Here is a 22,276-nt window from a genome sequence, read left to right as displayed (position 1 = left end):
CGGGGATCCGTCCTGTGATGCGGGTATTTGGGCTCTTAGAGGTGGATTGCCCTGCTGCAGCCTGGGTTGGGGTCTCCGCGTGGCCGTAGCCCTTGAGGGCCCGGGTGTCGGCTCCGCGTCTCCACTCTGTGGTCCATTCCCTTGGAGACCGCTGCATCAGTCTTTCTATAAGTGCAGAGCGCGAGGTGCCATCGCCGATATGCGAGGGAGGTGGAAATAATAACAGCCGCTTTGTGGTGGGCTCTACGTACGCTGCTACATGGATTGGCTCATTCAGGCTTTACAACAGCCCATTGAGTGAGGCTCAGGTCCTCATTTACCAGATGAGGAAACTGAAGTTACACAGCTGCAAAGCAACAGGGCTGGGATTTGAACCTATGGGTACAAACTGGAGAACCCACACACTTAACCATCATGCTGCTAGCTGCAGCCAGGTCCAGAGTCCGGGTCTACTTCTGTCGCCCACCCCCTTCATCCAGAGCTCTCCACAGTCCAACTCTGTTGTGGGCTTTGAAATCTGTACTTAAAGTATCAAGGGGTAATAGTGGGCATTGAGAACTGGGCTGCTGGAGTCCTGAATTCTAGCCCAAGATCTGCCACTAACCCCTGCGTGATCTTGGGCCTGTGTCTGCCCTTCTCTGAGCCCAGTTTCACCATTATTTCAATGATGCAATCAACAAGCTTTAAAGACCCTCTTAGCTAAATTGTTTAGGAGTATGTGGACCTGGCAAATTCTCCTCATAGTTCCAACTATTAATAGCTAAGCCCAGAGGAGATTGGGCTCTTCAAAGCCCTAGGTGAAGGCTTGGCCTTATTCTCTTTATCGCACTGGGGCAGGCTCAGAGTAGATTTTCAGGAAACGTGGATTGAATAAACAAGTTGGTCTGTTTTCAGAACTGCCTGACAGCTGCAGTGCTGGCCCCTCCTCTGGGGCTTTAGACCTTCTACCTACCTGGCCTTCCTGACTGCCTCCTCCCCAGCTAGTGGCAGAGGCTGCCAGAGCTGGCAGCAGCTTCCAACCCTCTGTACCAAGACCACAGCCTCTGGAATCCTCAGCTGAGCACAGTATGGGGGGTGGGGAGGGTGAATTCAAGCCCCGCAGCTCTTTCTCAGCCTTAGCTGGTAGCAGCTCTCAGGGCCCAACTTAGGTTACTACCAGGTTGGGGCAGTTAAGAAGGTAACTTCACAATCAGCCGAAAAGCTACTTGCAATCGAAAAGCTACTTATCCTTCAATGTCCCTTTTTCTGTGAAGCCATCCTTGACTCCCAGAGACATATCCCTTCCACAGCACCTGGTCCGCCCCTCTACTAGAGTATCTATGTGGTGATTATTTCTCTTTCCCCACATAAGCTGCTGGAAGGCGGGGACCCCACCCCCCACCTCCAATATCTTGAAAGACCCTGTGACCCACACAGTTTGAGTGATAGTTCTCCCTTCTGGGTGTGGTGCATCTAGCTCCAGCTCAGGTCTACTCAATATAAAATTTGCTACATGTTTACTGTGTGGCTAGACACATCCCTCTTCACTATCTCTAGTCTTCTCTGAAGCTTTCTTTGCCAGTTTGATGTATCACTCCCATTTTATAGGTTACAAAATGAGGACTGAAAAGCCAGCAACCTTGCTGGAAGTCACACACAGCACAGACCAGACCTGGGGCTGTTTGACCTTGACACATGATTCTTTCTGCACCACCCTATACTGCCTTCCAGTTAAGCTAACCTGTTCTAATGTGGGCAAACATAGGTGCTGGGTCCCGTGGTGACTTGCCATTGACCTCAGTGTGGTATCACAGGATTTAAGCTGCGGCTTGCAGGCTCCATTGATTTGGAAGTGCCCTCCCAAGTGTATGAAGATCTCCCAATCTTTGAGAGACTTTTTGCAAAGCCAAACCTCCACCAGGCTTTCGCTCTGCAGACACGCAACTCTGTTGCTCAGGGGTGTTTTTCTACTTCAGAGATATTTTTTAAGCACCTGTTGTAACAGAATGACCATGTTTGGTATAGGTAACAAGGCACTGAACTAGAAGCCAGGAGGCCCCATGGTCAAGCCCAGCTCTGTGCCTGACTTGCTGCGTGATGTCAGACAAGTCCTGTCACCTCTCTACACGCGATTTTCCACATCAGAATGTAAGAGATAAACAGGATTGGTGATTTAAACTTTTTAATTTTTTTATTACTGACACCCATTTCTCAAATCAAATCTCTCTCTGAACCCTAAAATTAAAAAAAAAAAAACAGATGAAAGTGAAAGTGCCCTAGTGAGGCCTCCCCTTCACCACTCTCAGCCTCCTCCCTTGCCCCCCACCCCCAACCCCCTGTCTCCTTGTGGTGAAATTTAGACTGCAGAGATCCTAGGCAGCCCTGCTCTATTGCTTCTGATAAACAGAAGGCATCTGCTCCCTCAGCCTTCTTAAGTAGATGCAGAGTTGAGGCCAGTGGAATGCAGCTTTGGATCCCAGAAGCCAGAGGCATTCTACAAAGGTTGTTCTCTGAGAAGTGAATCGGAGACCTGTAGACCTAGTTTCAAAATCTGACTTGACTCCAGAATGACATTAAGCAAGTCACTTAACTTCGCTGAGCCTCCATTTCCTTATCATTAAAAGTTAGAATGATTCTCTGAAATTAAATGAGATAATGTCACTATAAAGGACCTAGTCTAGTGCCCAGCATGTAACATATACAGTATATTTTTCTCTTATTTCCTCCATCTCTCCAGCCCCCAAGGCAAAGATAGTAGAGGCAGAGAGACGCTACTGAATCAAGTCTTTTCTAGTACTATGGGCTGTAGTACCCTGCACTCATTATCTAGAAAAATTGAAATTCGTGTAGTCTTAGGCAACTGACTTAACCTCTCTAAGCTAGGCTTATCCTTGGCACACCTGAGAGCAAAGTCCTGCACAGTATGGGTACTCAGAACTTTGTAACTGCTGAATGATTGTTCATTTGGGGGTTGGAGTGTCTTTGGGGAGGACTGGCTTGCTCCTGTGTCAGATGATGTGGCTGGCTCAAGGGTGGGGTGGTAGGGTGGGTCCCTGTGTGGCTCCTGATAACCCCAACCCTGCCAGGGAGGAGGATGGGATAAAATGGGCCCCAGAGCTGGCTGGGAGGGTGCTAAAGGGGCCTAGGAGACTGTGGGGAGAAAGGCATCATCGGTGTACTAAAGGACCCCCCAGGCCCAGGAAGTGCGTAGCCTTGGGTAAGTCTCTGCCTCACTCTGCACCTAGAGGCCCCGTGCACACAAGGAGAGATTGGTGGCTCTTTTCCTTTCCTACTTGGCTGATGGGTGTTCCCCTAGGCACGTCGTCCGAAAGTGGTGCGCACATACAGTGACTACTGAACCATAAAAGTGTCTTGAGACTGAAAAACGAAGCAGGCAAGTCCAATGAATATAACAATTTATTATAGGGTAATTTACTTACAGGAAGATTGGGTCGGAGTGGAAGAGACAACCCAGCAGTCTGCGCAGATTATTCTCTGCTGCTAGACAGTTGTTACAGTAAATATTTTATAGCTGAACTAATGATTGATAAGACAGAGGGGCAAAGAATGCAGTGCAAGCCAGGAACCATACCTCTTGGTGGTCTTATAGATAATTGCTTAGAATTGATGCCTGCGCTAGTTTGATATTTATCTCCATGGATATGCCATTCTGACCTTTTACTGACAGTAATCTTTATGGTTACATTGTGTAAGCTTACTGGACACATTTAATCATTAGCTGAGGCTTTGGTGCTTGCCGAGGCTATTTAGGTCAGAGTTCTCAGCATGGAAAAACAAAAGCAGGGATACAAAGATGGAGTGAGTCAGTTTTGTTCCCATCATCATCTAAACACACCTCTTGAAAGAAGTACCTAAAACAGAGCTCTCTGCTTCCTCTCCAAGCCCCTCTCCCTGCTGCCCTCTTCCTGCCTTGTCCCTGTCTCCATATCCCTCCAGGTCAAACAAGCTCGGAGCGTCCATCCCAAGAGACTGCCTCTTGCCTGCCTTATGATGGTGCTTTCTTCTCTACCCCTCTGACCGCACAGCCTCTGTGCCCTTCTGCTTCCAACCTACTGTGCTCAGGCTATAAGAATTTTCTTCCTAGAGCTGGGCTCTGACCAGGCCACTTCCCCGCACCCTGGTCAGAAATCTTCCCTGTCCTCAGCCTGGCCCCCTCATCCCCTCCCCTCCGTACATACATGGAGGCCCGATTGCCTCCTCAGGTCCTGAGAACAGTCCATAGCCATCCTCCTTCCCCGCCTTGAATCCTTTCTTCCCTTCCTGATGGACTGTTCCCCCCTTTCCCTCTGACTAGCTGAACCCGCTTATCCTGCAAAACCGAGCTGAAGTCCTCCCTCATCTTTTAACATGCGTCTTCTGACGTCCAAATTCACGTTGGAACTCATGGTTCTTTTAGGGTGGGCTCCACCACTCCTAGTGCACTCAGCCAGCCCCACCTCCCAGAACTGTAGTGCCAACTAGATGCGAAATCATGTGTGCAAGTGTCCTCCATGGCCTGGCACACAGTAGGTGCTCAACAAACAAATGATAATGCCCCTACCCCAGCTTCCTTCTGTCTGGCATCCCTTATTTGGCATTTAGGGCCTATTGTCTTGTACTTGATGTGATTAAATATTTACTATGTGGCAGAGTGTGTGGGGGAGGCAGAAATGAACTCACTATGGTCACTGCCCAGCAGAAGCTCCATCTACTGGGACAAGATAAGATGGGTCAACAAAGAACTGTTATATAAGAGAGAGTGTGAGCTGGGCAAGAAGAAAAGCTTCCGCGGGAGGGGTTGCCTTGTGGAGAACCAGGTAGGATTTGGGGGTGGGGAGGCTGTGGAGAGAACATAAGCCTTCTCCATAAAGGGACCAGGTGCAGAGCCAGATGGCCAGGTATGGCTTGTACTTGGGGCACAGTAAGAGGCCCTAGGGCTGGAAAAGAGGGCATCAGTGACCACTCTTCAGTGTGTCTGTCTGTCTGTCTGTCAGGTGCTATTTAATCCTCTTAGTGTGGATCCTGCCTGACAAGAAGTCCCTGGACCAAGGGATTAACATGCTTTTCTTTAGAGGTAGAATTACAGGAGCTTTTTCTCTTTTGGCTTATCTAAAATTTCTGCCACGCACATGGACGTTTTTCATGGAATAGACAAAGTTTAAACGTTGGCTAGATCGTGCACCTCATGCTAATCTCCAGTCTCATCACAGAGTGATCCTTTGAGAAAATAAAATAAAAATGAATTGCTAGAAAAATGTTATTTGAAAAGAAAAAGAGACCATATAAAAGTACTAGCCCAGTTTTACATTATTAGGCTCGAATTGCTCTGAAAGCTTCTTAAGGCCTATCGGTACCTTCATTTCTCTACTTATCTTACAGACTAGGGATTGGTGAACCGCAGTCAGAGGAGCACTGGGGTGGAGAGCAAGGGAGGCAGGAATCTGGAAGAGCCTGAGGGGGGGGTGACCAACGCCTGGGGACAGAGACCATGTCTCATGTGCCTCCCATTGCCTCCACAGAGCTGAGCGCACAGCAGATACCTCAGGAGCCCTCAGTTCCAACCAGCTTGCTGCCCTGCGCCCCCACTGCCCACCATGCAGCCCCAGTCAGTCCTGCACAGCGGCTACTTTCACCCACTGCTTCGGACCTGGCAGACCGCCGCCACCACCCTTAATGCCTCCAACCTCATCTACCCCATCTTTGTCACGTGAGTCCCCAGAATGAGTCAGTCTCTGATCTGCAGGGTGGGTGGGTGACTGGAGCAGGCATCAGTGTTGTTTTGGGTGGTAAAGTGAGCTGTCAGCTTGGAGCTCAAGGTATTGGAAGTGGCCTTCTAGGTTAAGGACAGTCATCTTAGGAATCAAACAAACCTCGAAAAGAACTCGATCTTCTCAATTAGAAAATAAGAAGAACCCTTACCTGCCTCCTGAGCTTTTGCAATAAGACAGAAGCTGAGGTGTTCTGTAGAATTGTGAAGTGCTATGTACATGTAAGAGGTTGCAGTCATGATTATTAATAATAGCAACAGCTGACGTTTATGGAGTACTTACTGTGTGCTAGGCACTATGCTAAGCACCTACACCTATTATCTCATTCAGTCCTGACAGCATCTGTATAAGGAGGGTATGGCTATTATCCTCTAGAATGTCATCTCCACGAGGGCAGGGATTTTTGTCTGTTTTATTCACTGTTATATCACCAGAGCATAGAACAGTACCTGGCATATAATAAGTGCTCAGTAAATATTTGTTGAATGGATGAATGAATCCACCAGGATACACATGAATGACCTGAAGCTCAAAGAGATGGTACGACTTAGCCAAGGTCACCCAATCAGTAAGTGCCCATGATAGCAAGCGAGGACCTTTTGGCTTCAGAATCCAACTGCTTAATCCAACTTGACTGCTTCCTATGATTACTCTTTTTTTAGTATAGTTGCTCTTATTGTCACTGTTATTTTTTTCTTGTTCTAATTATTATTTCAGGCCCTGGGCTTGGCCAGGCAAGGGAACCAGACACTGGACCCCATCCCCTTCTCACCTCCTCCACTTCCATGTTCCTTCCCAGCTCCCCAACCATGCCCCCCAGTCACCCCCTCACCACTGGCCCGTCCCACAGCTGCCAGTTCATTTCTCACCCCCACTCTTGCAGGGATGTTCCTGAGGACATACAGCCTATCGCCAGCCTCCCGGGAGTAGCCAGGTAGGAGACATGGTAGGGAAGGTGGGGGTATGATGGAGGGAGAGATTTTATAGGTGGAGGTGCCAGGAAGCAGAAGCAGACCCAAGAGGTAGAAGAGCCACAGAGTCTGACTTCAGCTCATTCGAGAGAAGGGCGTTTTCAGGGTCGAGGTTGTTTCATGACAGAAGAGGCAGCCTCGTAAAGTAATAATGGGCTGTCTATCACCAGAGGCGGCATAGCAGAGGCTTGCATAGGAGAGTTGACCTTCAAATGGGTGTTCAATGGGAAGACATTGGAGGGACTTTCCACATCTGAATTCCATAGCTCTGCTACTTGGGGCCTCGGTTTCCCCATCTGTTTGTTGGGTACATTTCTGCCCTTCCCTGGGGCTTGAGTCCTCTTGGTGCCATGTCCAGCTTGGCTCGTCACAGAGGCCGAGTGGGGAGGAACTTTGCCTGGGACCTGCCTTCTCACGTCAGCCCCTCCACCCCACCTCCATGCAGATATGGTGTCAACCGGCTCGAACAGATGCTGAGGCCCCTGGTGGAAGAGGGTCTGCGCTGTGTCCTGGTCTTCGGCGTCCCCAGCAGAGTTCCCAAGGTGAAGAATCGGAGGAGGAGTTAGAGGGGAGTGGAAGGGGAGGTTGGCTGAGGGTGGGCTGAGGTTCTATACTGACCACACCCTCATTCCGGCCTTATGCTGGCCCTGGGGCCACAGGTGAATGGACATGGCCCCCACTGTTATGACAGCACCCGTGTAGGGTCAGGAAACTAAGTAGGGCTATGACATCCTGACTGGGCAAGTCAGGTCCCCTCTGCAAAATGGGGACAGTCCTCACTGTGCTCCCCCATCTAGGGGCTGTGTTGGTGATAAAAGGAGAGGGACAGAGCTCGCTCAAGAGTGTGAGCTCTGTGCAACAGGTTCGAGTCCCGCCCAAGCTGAGCTGCCACTGAGCTGCCAATAGGTGGCAGGATGGTTCAGCTAAAAGAAAAAAGAAAAAAAAAAAAAAGGAGAGGGACAGGGCTGCACTCTAAGGGCCATTGTGCCTCCCAAAGGCTTCATGTGACGGACACACTGCTTTGTCCTTCCTCTGCCACTAGGATGAGTGGGGTTCTGCAGCTGACTCCGAGGACTCCCCAGCTATTGAGGCGATCCGTCTGTTGCGCAAGACCTTCCCCAGCCTCCTGGTGGCCTGTGATGTCTGCCTGTGCCCCTACACCTCCCATGGTCACTGCGGTGAGTTCCCTCCCTCCACCAGCCCTGCTGCCACCTGCACTCCCACTGCCCAGGTCTCAGAGTGGGACAGGCCAGGGCCTAAAATGTTCCCTAAAACCCAACTGTCTGACCTGCAGGACTTCTGAGCGAGAGTGGGGCTTTCCAGGCCGAGGAGAGCCGCCGGCGGCTGGCCGAAGTGGCACTGGCCTATGCCAAGGCAGGTGCGTGACCCCAGCACGGATGAGCAGTCCTGGGTCAGGGAGGTGGCAGAGTGGATAGGAGGGCCCCGGAGTTCTGAAGACCACCCTCTGCCCCTTAGGATGTCAGGTGGTAGCCCCGTCGGACATGATGGACGGACGCGTGGAAGCCATCAAGGAGGCTCTGATGGCACATGGATTTGGCAACAGGGTAGGGGTGGGGAGTGCAGGGAAGGGTGGGGGGAGGGGAGAGAGCTGGAGCCTGGACCAGCCCTACCCCCACATCTGCCAAGAATCACGGAACTCAAGACAGCACTGGACAAGGCCTTTGGGATCTCTCTCAACCTCTGCACCTCAGATGGGGAAATGAACGCCCAGAGCTCCAGTGGGACTAGGACACTGGCACTCTACTTCCCAGCCTGGACCCGTGTCCTGCCACATCCCCCTGGGACATCTGGAAAGAGGCGACTGAGCCTCACTCCCATTGTCTCCCCGTAGGTGTCAGTGATGAGCTATAGCGCCAAGTTTGCTTCCTGTTTCTATGGACCTTTCCGGTGAGTGGGGGTTAGCAGGGTTCTGCTGTTCATTCGTTGACCGGTTAGCCCAAAGCTGGAGCCCACCCTAACGCTTCTGCTTCCCAGGGATGCGGCTCAGTCAAGCCCAGCTTTTGGAGACCGCCGCTGCTACCAACTGCCGCCCGGAGCACGAGGGTTGGCCCTGCGAGCAGTGGTGAGTGACCAGAGCTTGAGGCTCCTCCCCCACCACTCCCCACCCCGCCCTCCCGCAGCCTGTCCCCCTCTGTCCTCACCTCCCAGGCACTGCCCACACTGCACCTCATCCCTTAGGACCGGGATATAAGGGAAGGAGCCGACATGGTCATGGTGAAGCCGGGGATGCCCTACCTGGACATTGTGCGGGAAGTGAAGGACAAGGTGAGCACAGAGCAGAGACAAGGGGGGCTCAGGGAGATGAGAGAGTGTGTCCATGGACTCTGGGGCCTTAGAGTAAGGGACTGCAGAATCTCAGAGTTGGAAGCAATCTGCCCTGAACAGGAATCCTCCCCTCCCCACCCCTGCCCAGGAACCACCAGTGGGCAGCAGCCTTTAAACAGCTTCTGCTTTAAAAGTTCAAGAATGCACCGGGCTGCCAGCAGCAGTGACTCAGGGCATGGGGCTCAAGATGGTCACAGATTGGGCAGAGAGGAAGGGACACTTCCGGGCACAGACCCACCCTCCGCTTCTGCCTCCGCTGCTTCTCTGCAGCACCCTGAGCTCCCTCTCGCTGTGTACCATGTTTCTGGAGAATTTGCAATGCTGTGGCACGGAGCCCAGGCCGGGGCGTTTGATCTCAAGGCTGCTGTGCTGGAGGCCATGACCTCCTTCCGCAGAGCAGGTAAGCAGGTAGGGGTGGGGGTTCTGACCTGTGCCACATGGACTGATAGGCATTTTGCCCAGAGAGGGAAATGAAGTCATGAGACCTGTTAGGCATGGAAATACCAGTGATCCAAACAGACACAGGCTGAGGAAGAGACATGAAACTATATAGAACAGAATGCGGACCAGTGAAGAAAGCAGAGCCCTCTATTACTTTTGGGTGTTGAGACCTCAGCCTAGCCGCTTCTCTGAACTTCAGTGCCCTCGCCTGTAATAGGGATAAGACACCTGGTGCATAGTTGTCTTGTGGGTTAAATGAGATGATATGTATATTTGGCATAAATGGATCACCCCATAAATGGGAGCTGGTTTTATTGCCGTGGCACACAGTGTGGGAAGGGAACTTACAGCTTACCTATTTCCCTCACTGTGCATTTTATACATTGGCAAATTGAGGCCCACAAAGAGAAAATCGCTTTGCCCACAGTCACACAATGTACAGAGCTAGAACTGATAAGAGCTGGGCTCAGTCTTAGGTCGTGTCGCCCACTGACTGTGCCTCTTCATAGCAGCCTTCTTTCCCCACTGGCCCTCATCTCCCAGAAGGCGTGCCCAGAGCTGATGCCCTGCCCCTCCCCTGTGTCCTGCTTCTCTCCCCGACACAGGTGCCGACATCATCATTACCTACTACACACCTCAGCTATTGCAGTGGCTGAAGGAGTGATGGAGAGAGTGTGTAAGACCCAAGAACTGAAACTTTAAAAAGGTCCCGGGCCTTGGAGAAGTGAAAACCCAAGTAAATGCTGCTTTGAGAACTTTGCCATCATACCCTCTTCCTGCTCACGTGCTGTCAGGTGCCTAGCAGTCCCGGGTGGTTTCGGCCAGCATGCCAAATCTTACCACTCACAGCCACATCTTCATGGGCCCCCTCAAGCTTCCCCACCCTCTCCTGGCTCAGCCCCAAAGCCACCGCTGCCATTCCAGCTCCTTCCTCTGGTGTGGCTTCAGCTTGAAAACCTCCCGCAGTCAAGGGCGCAGGCTTGGTGGGGCCTGGGAGAGGGGCCTGAAGCATTAGGGGAAGAGGAAGGCAGTTGGATCATGGATCCACAGAAGCTCTGGAAAGCCCAAGGCCTCTGGCAGCATTGCTGGGTGCTGGGACTGAGGCCTAGATTGACATCCACGGGTTAACAGTTGAGATTTGCTGTAATTCCACCTGGAAGGTGATTCCCACACAGTCCAGGGGTCGACAGGCTGCCTCAGATCTCTTGTTCTACTCTGAGCCATAAACCCAGGAAAGAATTACTCATTAACGAGCAGAAACATTGCCTGAGGATCAAAATTCAGAAGCAAAGAGAGAGTTCCTGACTGTTGGAGGTGCCGCCATCAAAAAGGATTTTTATTAAAGAGGTATTTTTTTGAGAACATGTGCTGTGTGCCCAGGCACGGTGCTGGGTACTGAGCATCTAGCAGGACAGACAGCTTGTCTCTCTGCATCAAGCTATACAAGAATGAGGAAGACAATAACAAGAAAACAGACAAATACAGCAGTTACACGTTATAAGTGCTTTGAAGGAAAGAAAGGGTCTGAGACAGAAGAAAGGGGGCCTCTCTTGAGGGGATGGTTGAGAAAGCCTTCCCTGAGGTTAAGGGACAAGGAAGGACCCTTTCAGAGAGCAGAGGGAAGCGCGCCAGAAGCTTCGAGAACGACACGAAGTGTGCAGGATCCTGTGATGAGAGGAGCTCGGCAGCGCCTCTGGGAGCAGGATGAAGAGGAAGGTGGGTGACAGGACTGGAGGTTGGAAAGGTAGATCCTGCACCTTTTAAGAAGCTTGGATTTTATTTTGTATTTGATACAAAGCCACCTGAAGGATCGTAACCAATTTCGTGTGGTCCAGTTTCGCACACTCTGCTCCTATGGGGAAAGTGGAAGGGCGAGAGAAAGAGCCTGCCTGGGAGGCTACTGCAGACCCCAGGGAGCAATGGTGGCGGCTTTACCATGATGGTAGCAGTGGAGAGAGGAGGAAGCAAATGTATTCAGGGTACATTTTGGCGACAGAATTAGCAGATTTTGCCAATGCTTTAAATCCAGAGGGGTTGAGGGTGAGGCAACGGAAGAAACAAGGATGCCTTCATGGGTTGCTGACTTGAGCAACTGAATGAGTAGTTTCAATTTTCTTCTGAGACTGACAGGATATAATGTTTCCCCCTCATGAAAGTTAAGGCCCAGCTAAGGAGGAGCCTGAGTACAAGTCCACCTGCCCATCTGCAAAGTGACAGAATCCCAACTCCAGCTCAAAAGCAAGTTCAATTTGGACCATAAAGCAAAACAACCCATTTTAAAATTGAGCATTATCAACTCCCGGAAGCTCCTGCCCTCAGACCAGTCTCCTCTGACTGGTGGTAGCCTTTCCCAGGGTTGTGGCCGACTTCACTAACAACCTGATCTCAGCCTATGGGAAAGTGGCCAGCCAAAATCAGGGCTTGAAGAGTCACAGAGCTTCCAGGGAGCCTGAGCCTGAATCTGCCTACCACCGAGGAACCCAGAGCACTCACTGGAGATGAGCCACTCATGGGCCTTGGGGCTTAGACCAGGCCAGAACTTGTGACAATCTTAGCTTCTTGGCTTCCTGTCTCCTGGCCCCTGGCCTCAGCCCATTTCTGGTTAAAATGACTAGTGTGAAAGGGAAGGCTCTTCAAAGCCATCCCAGACTCATCACTGTCAAGCAAATGCAGGGCCTGGCTCTGTTCTAGGCACAGAGAGACAGTAGACAGACACTGCCCTTTAGGTACGAACAGTCGGTCCACAGGGAGCAAACAACTGTGTGTATCCAGGCCCGCACCCCAGGGGTAACAGTAAGTGGAATGAGCCTCCCTGAGAACCAGGAAGCACATGTATCACCAGTGATGTGGTGACAAGTACTGTGAAGGAGGTCACCAGGACCTGACCTAGTTTGAAGGATTAGAAAATGCTTCCCTGAGGGACTGACATTTCAGCCTAGACCTGAAGGTGAAGGAAGTGCAACCAAGCTAGGACTGGGAAGAGCATTCCAGGCAGAGGGATTCCTGGGGCCTGATGAGCTGGAAGGACACCAGCCTGGTATAGCCGACACAGGAGAGGCTGGAGGAAGAGGCGGCCTGAACTGGGTGAAGAGCTGCCAGGGCCAAACCATGCAGGGGCTCAAAAGCCACCTCACCCTTTTCAAACTTTATTCAAAGAGGAAGGAAGGCAGTTGAAGCCATGTAAGCAGGGGAATGACTCACTCTGCTTTTCATTTTATAAAAGCATTTTGACAGCACTGTCGCAAAGTACAGATGAGACATTTTCTGGCCTGGACTAGAGTAGTGAGTGGTGATGGAGAGGAGAATGGATTTAGGAGGTAGATTAGATGTGAAGGATGAACTTGGCTTGAGCTCCCGGGTGGCTGATGGGCCATTTACTGAGATGAAGAAGCTTGGAAGAGGGTCAGGGTGGAGGGGAAATCCTAAATTTAGCTGGGGTTTGAATGAGGAAGCTGTACCTAGAAAGCTTGTATGTTTCACTCAAGGCCGCTCGAAAGTGTGTGACAGAGCTGGGTCTAGAACCCCAGTCACCAAATACAGTAGAGCTGGGACTTGAATCCATATATCCATACTCCAAGGCCTCTACCCTTAACCACTGTGCCATACCACCTCCCAATAAATAGAAGCAAAATTACGGATCTAACAGGATGCTATCATTAGCTGCAGTAGTGGGGCATCATGGTCTATGTGAGTGGTGCCCTTGGGAGTTAGGACCTATTGCCTGGGGTGCCTGCCTGGTGTCCCCTCTGTATGTTTTGTCTGCAGAAGCAGTAATGGCCGGGCAGGGAGCTGGAGGGGTTTGGGTGGTCCTGGGTGAAACTGGTTCCACCACAGTCCTGCCTCCTGCTGTGGACCCTGCTCTTGCTGGTAGGAATTTTATCCTTGGGCAGAGAACCCAGCTTTCACAATCTCGTGGCATATTCTCAGGCTTCCAGGCACCACAGCTGATAAGTGAGCATTAAGAGGCCTCTCTTCGGAAGACATTTTCCTGTTTCTCTCTCAGATGTGCCAGATTGGACCTGAGCTTGTCTGTTTCTGGTAGGACCTTCTTGAAGGTCACAACAAATAACCAACACATTCCACTATCCTCACTCTTTGCTTTACTAAGATCCCTAGATCAGTGGCATGTGGTTGAAGGTCCCAAAAAGCAACAGGCATTTTAACCAGCCAGTTTACTACCAATTTCCCAAGTCGAAAAGGAAGAATTCTGACCTGCTCCCTACCCCACATGGACTCTGCCAATTTCCACATATTAGTGCCTGTGTCTTGCAGCACCCCATAATCTGTATTGCACTGGGTAGTCTTGTTTACATGTGACGGAAACTAAATGCAATAAGAAATGATTGGTTTTCATAACTAGATTGTAATAAGGTCAGGTGTGGCTAGATCTAGGGTCAAAGGCTCTCATGGGGGCCTCTGTCCCTTCCTAGCTCTCTCTTTGCCTCAGCTTTATTTTGCCACTTAACAACATGATCCTTAGATGGTCCTTTAGACTTACAATCCCAGATCTTGATCCCTCCTGTCCCATCATTTACATAGCAAATCTCTGGAGGTCTGATTGGCCCTGCTCAGGTCACATGCTGGCCTCTTCTGTAAACAATGGCATGGGAGATGTGGCACTATGATTGACACGGTCTACCTCATTACACAAGAGGCTGTTGTACCAGTGATCCCCTTTGTCTAGAAATGCTTTACCCCAAAATTTGTATGACCATCTCCTTTTTATTGTTAAGATCTTGGCATAAGTGTCGTTTCCTCACAGCAACCCCTCCTGATACCCAATTTAAAGTCATTCCCCAGTCACTGTATTACTCAGGATTCAAGTTCAGTAGATAAAACAAAATAACGATAGCTTAATATGGAATATTTCCGAGCGGTCCAGAGCTATGTCAACTACGTGATGTGATGTGGGAAGTCTTGGCTCCTGCCTTGTTTTGTCATCTTCAAAACATCTCAGCTTCCATCTCATGATGGAAGATGGCAGGTCCAGTTCCCACCATCAGGTCCAGCCAGCAGGAAGAAGGGCAAATGGAGGGCGTGACCCTTCTTTACAACCCAAAAGTTGCACACATCACTTCTGTGAACATGCCCTTGTCTGAACTTGGCCATATGGCCACACCTAGTTGTGTAAGCAAGGCTGGAAAATAAGAATCTAGAGGGGCAACTAAAACTCAGGTTCAATTATTAAGGAAGATGGAGAGAATGGATATTGGGGCAAATGACCCTTCCCATCACATGGAGTTTCTTGTAATCACAGAACTGGTCAGAATAACAACATAAAGAGGTCCTTAGAGACAGGAGACAGACCCAGAGAGGGGACTCGTCCAAATACACAAGCCAGAGGCAGACCAATGCTGGGATTCAGGCCCAACTCCAAACCCAGTGCTCAAAACTGGGAAAGGGATTGCTTTTAGAGGGACTTGACCTTTTTATGTATTATCTTAGCTTCAAATTCATTTTTATATTCATGTATGATATATATCAAGGATATATCCATGTGTTATTTGTGTAAATAAAAGTACATGAAAATGGATAATACATGTATGAAAGCGTGTTATCTTCATTAGTCAACAGTGAAATTCAAGTTAAAACCACAATGAGAGAGCACTATACCTCGGTCAGAATGCCTAAAGTTTTTAGAAGGTAGACAATGCCAGTTGTTGAGAATGTGGAGCAGCGCGAACTCTCAGCTGTTACTGGTACAAGCACTTCAGAAAACTGGCCACATCTACTAAAGTTGAACGTATGCATACGTTATGGCGTGGTGATTTCACATCTAGGAATGTACCTAACACAAACATGTACGGGTGTTCACTAACATTAGACATATTTGAGAACGTTCATAGTAACATTTTCTAATATTTGTAATAACCAAAAACTGGAGATAACCAAATGTCTACCAACAGTGAAATGGAGTATATTCATATAATGGAATATTATAGGAGAATGAATGACCGACAACTACACATAGCAATGTGAATGAATCTTACAAATAAAATTTTGAGCTAAAGAAGGCAAAAGAATTCATGCTGTATTACGCCATTTTTACACAGTTCAAAGTAAATTTGCAAGTAGAAGTCAAGATAGTGGTTACCCTCTGTGGGGGTAAGCGACCGGGAGAGGACGGGGGCTCCAGGTTTCTGGAAATTTTTTTTTCTTGGTCTAGGTGCTGGTTGCATAGATATGTTTAATTTGTAAAAATTCAAGGACACACTTCTTTGCACCTCTCTATATTTTAATTAAAGTTAACTTTAAGTAGATGAAAATTTAAAAGTAGAGACGTGTCTGGTGTGCCCAGCCTGGGTTTACTTAGTACTTTGGGTGTGAGAACTTCAAGGGAAAAGCCCACATGTAAGAAACATATTTTCTCAAAGACAAATAACTTAAGGCAGCATCCAGTGTGACATGCCAGGTGTCTCCAGGCCAGGACACAGACCAAGGGATGTCACCTGACTTCGGAAGGACATGGCACCCATTAAGTGTACCCATCTTTGAACTGGCAAATCAGAAGGTCGTTTCAGAATAGCAGGAACCTGTCATTGGCTTTCCTGTGACACACAAGCCTTTTTTTTCTCTCCTGAAAAAGTTACTCAGAGAAAGAGAAAGGCAGAGCCTAGAGGATGGTTAAATCAGGGCCATAACTCCCGAAGGCACATTCACACAGATTATAATGGAAATGCCCCCCTCATGCATTGGGTGCCCTGGGTTGAAATAGTTATATATGACTAAACAAAACCTTAACCTCTCAGGAGACAATTATCTCATCAGAAAAGAATCATCTACTTCTCAGAGCTTTTCCGTGTGTTCTCATTTGATCCTGATATAAACATGCTCTATTTATATATGGAGAAACTCAGAGTCCATGGGCAAAATTAATTATCTTGGAAATTAACTTATAAACTAACCTGGACTTTAGCTGGAAGTTATTTTGTCCAACCCCAACCCCACCCATTTTGCATATTGTGAGGCTGAGGCCCAGAGAGGAAAATTATTTACTGGAGGGCTCACAGAGGGTCAGGTGGCAGAGCTGGGAGCAGAACCTAAGGGGTTGGGTTTTAGGTAACCCTGAAAAGTGGACAATCTCAGACTTGGATTCTGTGAAGTGCAAATGGACCTCTGGCCTCCCAATCACCCTTTCCACTCCCTCTTCTGGGAATCATGCTTGTGACACATAACACAAGTTTTGCTCGTGAGTCCCTGGAATCAGGCTCTCCCTTGAGGCCCAGCATCTGTGACTCTGCACTTTGTATTCCCTCCAGGCCTGAGCCCAGTGAGGGTGAGGCGGTTCTGAATGAGGAAAACAGACCAGCCTTGGAATACAGGAGAAAGTTTTGTAAAGAAAGAAGCAAGAGAGAGAAAGGGAGGGAGAAAGGAAGGGAAGGAGGGGTGGAGGAGATAAAGGAAGAAAATTGTACGCATGTTTGTGTGCTCCTAGAAAAATGTCTCATGGCATAACCAAAACTGCCACTGCAGAAACCCCTGGGGAGGGAAGGGGAGCAGAGAGGCACTCCTTTTCCTCCCTGTCCCCAAGGCCACTACCCTTGTTCTGTAAGCAGGTTGGGGCCCCAGCACCTTTGCACTTGTGGCTTCACCACTTGTCCCTTAATTTTCACCTGGCTGCCATTCAGATCTTTGCTCCTCCCCTAACCACCTCATCCAAAGAGGCCCTTCACTGCTCATGAAACCATTGTTTTATTGCCTCCATAGCACTCATCACTATCTAAAATCTTGTTTTTGTACTTGATTTTTGTCTCTTCCTCCCATGTTCCATGAAGGCAGAAACTCTGTCTTGTTTCCCACTGTATCCTCAGTGAAGGACAGGGTCAGACACAGGAAGACAGATGTTCAGTGAGTCCTTAGTGATCGAGGTTGGGAATTCTCTTTTTACTTTGGACACTTTGTATTATTAAACATTTTTGAGATAAGCATGAAACTTTTTTCATCAAAAAGAAAGAAAAGCAGCTACATTACTGCAGAGGACTCTACCCTCAGCAAATTGACGGGTTAAACAAGTTTCCAACTGAAAACACTTCCCTCCTGGTACGGATTGGGAACTCAAACCAGAGAGGAGCGTCCAAGGCCGCACAGCACTCAGCAAGCCAGGCCGGGACCCAAATCCCACTCTTCCCGAGTCAGCCTGAGTCCCTCCCAGGAACGTCCGGACCCAAGGGAGGCGAAGGAGCTTGGGGGAGGGAAAGGCGGAGCGGAGACAGCGCAGAAAGCGGGGAACGGAGGGAGGCAGCGAGGGCCGGGAAAGAATGCTAGGTGACCGTGCGACGCGGGGTGAGGAAGGGTGCAGGCTGGAGAGCCAAGAGGGTGTGGGGTCTTACGAAGGGGCGGAGAGCGAACCGAGGAGCGCAGAGCGAACCGAGGAGCGCGGTAAGGGCAGGTGACAGAGGCGCTGGGTGGAGGAGGCGACAGATAGGCGCTGGGTGGAGGGAGGTGAAGGTGCGGCGGGTGTGGCTGGAGGGCGCGGCGAAAGGGTGCAGAAGGAGGGGGGCGAGGAGGCGGGGCGGAGGAGGCGGAACCGGCGAGGAGCGGAAGCGGGGGCGAGGGGGGCGGAAGGGGGGGCTGGTCACTGGTTCCGCCAGGCCGCCCGGCCTCTGCTTCCTCTCCGCGTCCCGCGAGCGGCTGCAGCCTCCTGCTTGACCAGCCTCCCTGCTAGGCAGGTGGGTCCTGGGCCCCGGGCCCCGGGGACGGGCGTAGAGCAGTCGGAACGCGCTGGATCTGAGAAGGGGCCCCAGAATTGCGGCCGCGGCCCTCCCGCCTCGGGTCACGCTCGCAGAGGGCAGCTGTAGAGGCTTTGCTTTACGCCAAGCCCCGGAGGTGGGGAGAGGGATGAGCAGTGCAGGCCTGTAGCCCAGAGTCCCCAGCTCCGGCTTCCAGGAATGGAAAAACACTTGTGGCTCGGGAGCCAGAGCCCTTTGTTCTGGTCTTGGCTATGCCTGTGGCTCCCTGCGTGACTTTCAGCGAGTTACGCCCCTACATCGCCCCACCTGCAAAGTCAGAGTGTCTTTGGATGCGTCTCCCTAAGTTCTAGACTGACTTTAAGTTCATTTTCTTCACCACCTTCCTCCAAGACGTTCCCAGATTCACCAGCCGCATCACCCCCTGTGCAAACCGGTGGCTGCACTCTGAACTCTGACCACTTGGGTTTCTTCTGGAAGCCTGGGGGAAGAAGTTGCATCCAGCCCCTGGACAACAGGCTGAGAAATTCGTTTCCTGTGCATTGAGTGCTAATCCTTTCACTGGCTGGCCACCCAGGCAGATATTCCCTCCAGTAAAGATGAAGCTGGGGATCAAAGAGGCTTAGGGACAGACAGGTAGGACCAGGGTGCTCTGCCCTGCAGTTTACCCTGTGCTGTACCTGTTTACCAAAATCAGGTTTCAAAAAAAAAAATCCAAATATGTCTCAGCAGTGGAAGGGAGCACTGGCCAGAGAGACTGGAAGTTTGGATTCTAATTCTGGCTGTGCTGCTTCTCACTGTGACGTTAAGCAAGTATCTGTCCCTCTCTGGCTCAGTCTTTCCTGTTGAACAGCCAGAGGGTTGGTCGGATGGTCTGCAAGGACCCTTCTGTTTTTGGCATTACTAACAATAGGAATAGCAATTGTGGACGAAAAGGCCACACGCTAAACCTGACAAGCTCAGGGCAGGCCAGCATGGCAGGCCCTACAAACTCAGAGACTGAAAGTAACCACACAGGATGGTCTGAACATAAAAATTCCTAACTTAGAGCAAGTCATGGCTGATAATCACATCTTTGGCCTGTAGCTTCCTTTACAAAGGTCAGTCTTAACCATAAGTGAGCCCATCTGTTGTCCTGTTGCATCTAAGATAACATACCCTTGGAATGTCAGAGTAATCCCTCTTTCCAGAACCCTCAGAACAACCCACCATACCAAAGCAAGAGACTACAGAACCCCTCAGTGTTATCTTTTTCTCTGAATACCATCTCCCCTATGTGCTGTAATATGTTAGTTAACTATCCTGTGCCCACCAAAGCAAAAGAAAAGTGTTCTCCATTTTACTTTTTATCCAATCCCAGAGATTTCCCTGCTTTGATTTCTCCCACTCCCTTAATCTGTCACCAAAAGATTTCATGTAACCCTCCATACGTCTCCTCCTTTGATTCTAATGTATAAAATAAGCTGCAAAACTTCCATTCTCCAGAGTATTTTCTTAATCTCATCCCTTTGGCTCAAACTCATTGAACTTTTCTACAGATTTGGACATTTCTTAGGACACAATTGTAATTGTTTCCTTACCATGACCTACAAAGTCCTGCCTGAACTAGCTCCTATCTGCCCAAAGCACCAGACTCCTTGACCTTCCTTATGGGCCTTTGCATTGCTGTTTCCAGTGTCAGCAACACTTAATCACGTCTGCTTCCCACATAGTCATTCTTCAGATCCCCACTGAAACTTGCCTTGCTGAGGAAGTTCCCTGATGAAGATTTGATCTGGTCCCTAGATTTATAACTTCATGATTCATGCTGCATTCATTATGCTTAAGTGTTTGTGAGTTCTTTATTTAATAACTGTATCCCCTATTCTTTAATGCTCGTAAATGCCATGAAGGCTGGAACCCTGCCCCATTCCTAGCATGTAGCACATAATAGGTGCTCAGAAACTTGTGGGATGAACAGATGACCTCATTTAGTCCAACAGTTTTGTGAGGTGGGTCCTTGTGCTCCTCTTACACATGGAGAGACAGGGCTTCAGAGAATGACACTTCCAGGGTCACACAGCGAGTTGGCAGCACCCAGTCTGTATGACTGAAGCCTGAGTTTCCACCTCACCTGCCATCTCATTCCAGGTTCTTCTACTGTGAAGACATTAACCCAAATGCCAGCAAACCTGACCCACGAAGCCTGGAAAGAGACACCTGTTAGGTTGTGGAGGTGTGTTCTTGTCCAGCTCGGTTTCCCCTTGGCCCCTGGAACCTGAGGTGGAGCTGGGGTGGACTTAGCCCCCTTCTGCAGACCCATGGCACACCGGCTACAGCTACGGCTACTGACGTGGGATGTGAAGGACACGCTGATCAGGATGCGCCACCCTGTTGGGGAGGAATATGCCTCCAAGGCCCGGGCCCACGGGCTGGAGGTAGAGGCCTTGGCCCTGGGACAAGCCTTTGGGCAGGCGTACAGGGCTCAGAGCCACCGCTTCCCCAACTACGGCCTGAGCCATGGCCTCACCTCCCGCCAGTGGTGGCTGGATGTGGTCCTGCAGACTTTCCACTTGGCGGGTATTCGGGATGCTCAGGCTGTGGCCCCTGTTGCTGACCAGCTATACAAGGACTTCAGCAGCCCCTGCACCTGGCAAGTGTTGGAGGGGGCTGAGGCCACCCTGAGTGGGTGCCGAGAACGAGGTTTGAGGCTGGCAGTGATCTCCAACTTTGACCAGCGACTAGAGGACATCCTGGTGGGTCTTGGCCTGCGAGAACACTTCGACTTTGTGCTGACCTCTGAGGCTACTGGCTGGCCCAAGCCAGACCCCCGCATTTTCCATGAGGCTTTGCGGCTTGCTCATGTAGAACCGGCGCTGGCCGCCCATGTTGGAGACAGTTACCGCTGTGATTACAAGGGGGCACAGGCTGTAGGCATGCACAGCTTCCTGGTGGTTGGTCCAGGGCCTTTGGACCCTGCAGTCAAGGATTCTATACCCCAAGAACATATCCTCCCCTCACTGTCCCATCTTCTGCCTGCCCTTGACCACCTGGAGGGCTTACCCCCACAGCCGTGAGTCTGGTGAAGGAAGTGGCTGGGCCCAACATACACTAGGGACAGGGAGCCCTTTCCTGCCCGAGACCTGGCCTTTGCCCCTCTCCCCACAGCCTCGATAATGCATTCTGACTATAAAGCAGTGACTGCGGGTCTTTCAACCCTGTCCCACTAACCAGCTCCTGGTCTCTGAGATGACACATTCATCGTGTCTATGTCCCTTTTCCACCACGAGTCCCCCTTACCTCCAACAAGATTCACTGAGGGCCCAACTAGCTTCAAAACCAGGTACTTTCTAATTTTATTTTAGCAGCAGGGCCCTTTTGTTATGCGAGATCTTATGTGGAACCCCAATATGCAAAACAGAAAAAAAACCAGCATTGCCACACAGCTATCCAGCCGTCTGTCCCCCCCACGCTTAAGCCTAAACTGACCCTTTTAAGGACACTGCTCATACACCTTGTGCTTCTGTTTGGCTCCAAAGGATGGCCGGTTGGTCAATGATGGGTAAGATTCCTCATGGGAGGAACAACCTAAGACAGGCACGGTCGGTTGGAGGCCATCAGGAGAAATCTCGGGGCTGATGGAGGTGGGCATGAGCCCTCACTCGCCCCCCAAAGAGACTGGAGGTTTTCTACCTCTGTAGCTACATTCCTTCCCTCAACCTGCTTGAGAAGTGACCTAATGGTGTGATAGTATCTGTCCTCAATATAATAATCTTATTTTCCTGGGGTCGTATGTATGTAGGGTGTGTGAAGGCAGAGCATCTGTCTTATCTCTGATGGTGGACTCTCGGTAATGGCAGCTTGCAGGCATGGGTAATCTGGTTTCAGCAAGTTCTCAGGAATGAGAGACTGTGGAGAGAACAGTGCTACTTCCGGGTAGGTGAAGAAATGAAAGCGGCGTGTCAGCCCGATTCGGGGCTCTTAGTCCACGAGGCTGGAGACCCTTGGCCCCACGCTCATTTAACTCTTGACTGCTGTTTCTTTTATTTCTTAACCCTTCGCCGCCCCCTCTCGTTCTCCCACTGCTCATGTCGTGCGGGACGGA

At 50.3% G+C, this 22,276-nt stretch overlaps 2 protein-coding genes across 6 annotated transcripts in view; both read left to right on the top strand.

Annotated features, from left to right (window-relative positions):
* The window catches only part of ALAD (aminolevulinate dehydratase), a 22,237-nt gene extending 7,192 nt beyond the window's left edge, over positions 1–15,045 (top strand). Inside the window, exons 2-13 of one of the 4 annotated variants that reach the window (XM_019635824.1) lie at positions 2,005–2,127; positions 5,499–5,686; positions 6,631–6,681; positions 7,164–7,260; positions 7,761–7,896; positions 8,013–8,096; positions 8,195–8,283; positions 8,571–8,626; positions 8,714–8,801; positions 8,918–9,004; positions 9,335–9,464; positions 10,111–15,045. In XM_019635824.1, the coding sequence (XP_019491369.1) occupies positions 5,574–5,686; positions 6,631–6,681; positions 7,164–7,260; positions 7,761–7,896; positions 8,013–8,096; positions 8,195–8,283; positions 8,571–8,626; positions 8,714–8,801; positions 8,918–9,004; positions 9,335–9,464; positions 10,111–10,169 (990 nt within the window). In that variant the 5' untranslated portion in view covers positions 2,005–2,127; positions 5,499–5,573 and the 3' untranslated portion in view covers positions 10,170–15,045. Of the gene's footprint in view, positions 1–2,004; positions 2,128–3,420; positions 4,797–5,498; positions 5,687–6,464; positions 6,682–7,163; positions 7,261–7,760; positions 7,897–8,012; positions 8,097–8,194; positions 8,284–8,570; positions 8,627–8,713; positions 8,802–8,917; positions 9,005–9,334; positions 9,465–10,110 lie in introns of those variants that run through there. The other 3 variants (XM_019635822.1, XM_019635823.1, XM_019635825.1) reach the window with 3 other exon arrangements.
* A 3,025-nt stretch (positions 15,046–18,070) lies between these two features.
* On the top strand, positions 18,071–21,658 carry HDHD3 (haloacid dehalogenase like hydrolase domain containing 3). Of its 2 annotated transcripts, XM_019635827.1 has the most exons (3): positions 18,071–18,174; positions 18,586–18,828; positions 20,323–21,658. In XM_019635827.1, the coding sequence occupies exon 3, from the start codon at positions 20,493–20,495 to the stop codon at positions 21,246–21,248; it is 756 nt and encodes a 251-aa protein (XP_019491372.1). In that variant the 5' UTR covers positions 18,071–18,174; positions 18,586–18,828; positions 20,323–20,492; the 3' UTR covers positions 21,249–21,658. The 2 variants fall into 2 exon arrangements, with proteins under 2 accessions (XP_019491372.1, XP_019491371.1); XM_019635826.1 differs by lacking the exon at positions 18,586–18,828.
* The last annotated feature ends 618 nt before the right edge of the window (positions 21,659–22,276 follow it).

This window comes from Hipposideros armiger, unplaced genomic scaffold (assembly GCF_001890085.2).
Source record: "Hipposideros armiger isolate ML-2016 unplaced genomic scaffold, ASM189008v1 scaffold_24, whole genome shotgun sequence".
NCBI lineage: Eukaryota > Metazoa > Chordata > Mammalia > Chiroptera > Hipposideridae > Hipposideros > Hipposideros armiger.
The sequence above is the reverse complement of the archived record's forward strand: the minus strand, read 5'-3'. Positions and strand labels throughout refer to the sequence as shown.

Coding starts and splice junctions, on each gene's coding strand:
- HDHD3 (XM_019635826.1), top strand. CDS start 20,493: ATGGCACACCGGCTACAGCTACGGCTACTGACGTGGGATGTGAAGGAC.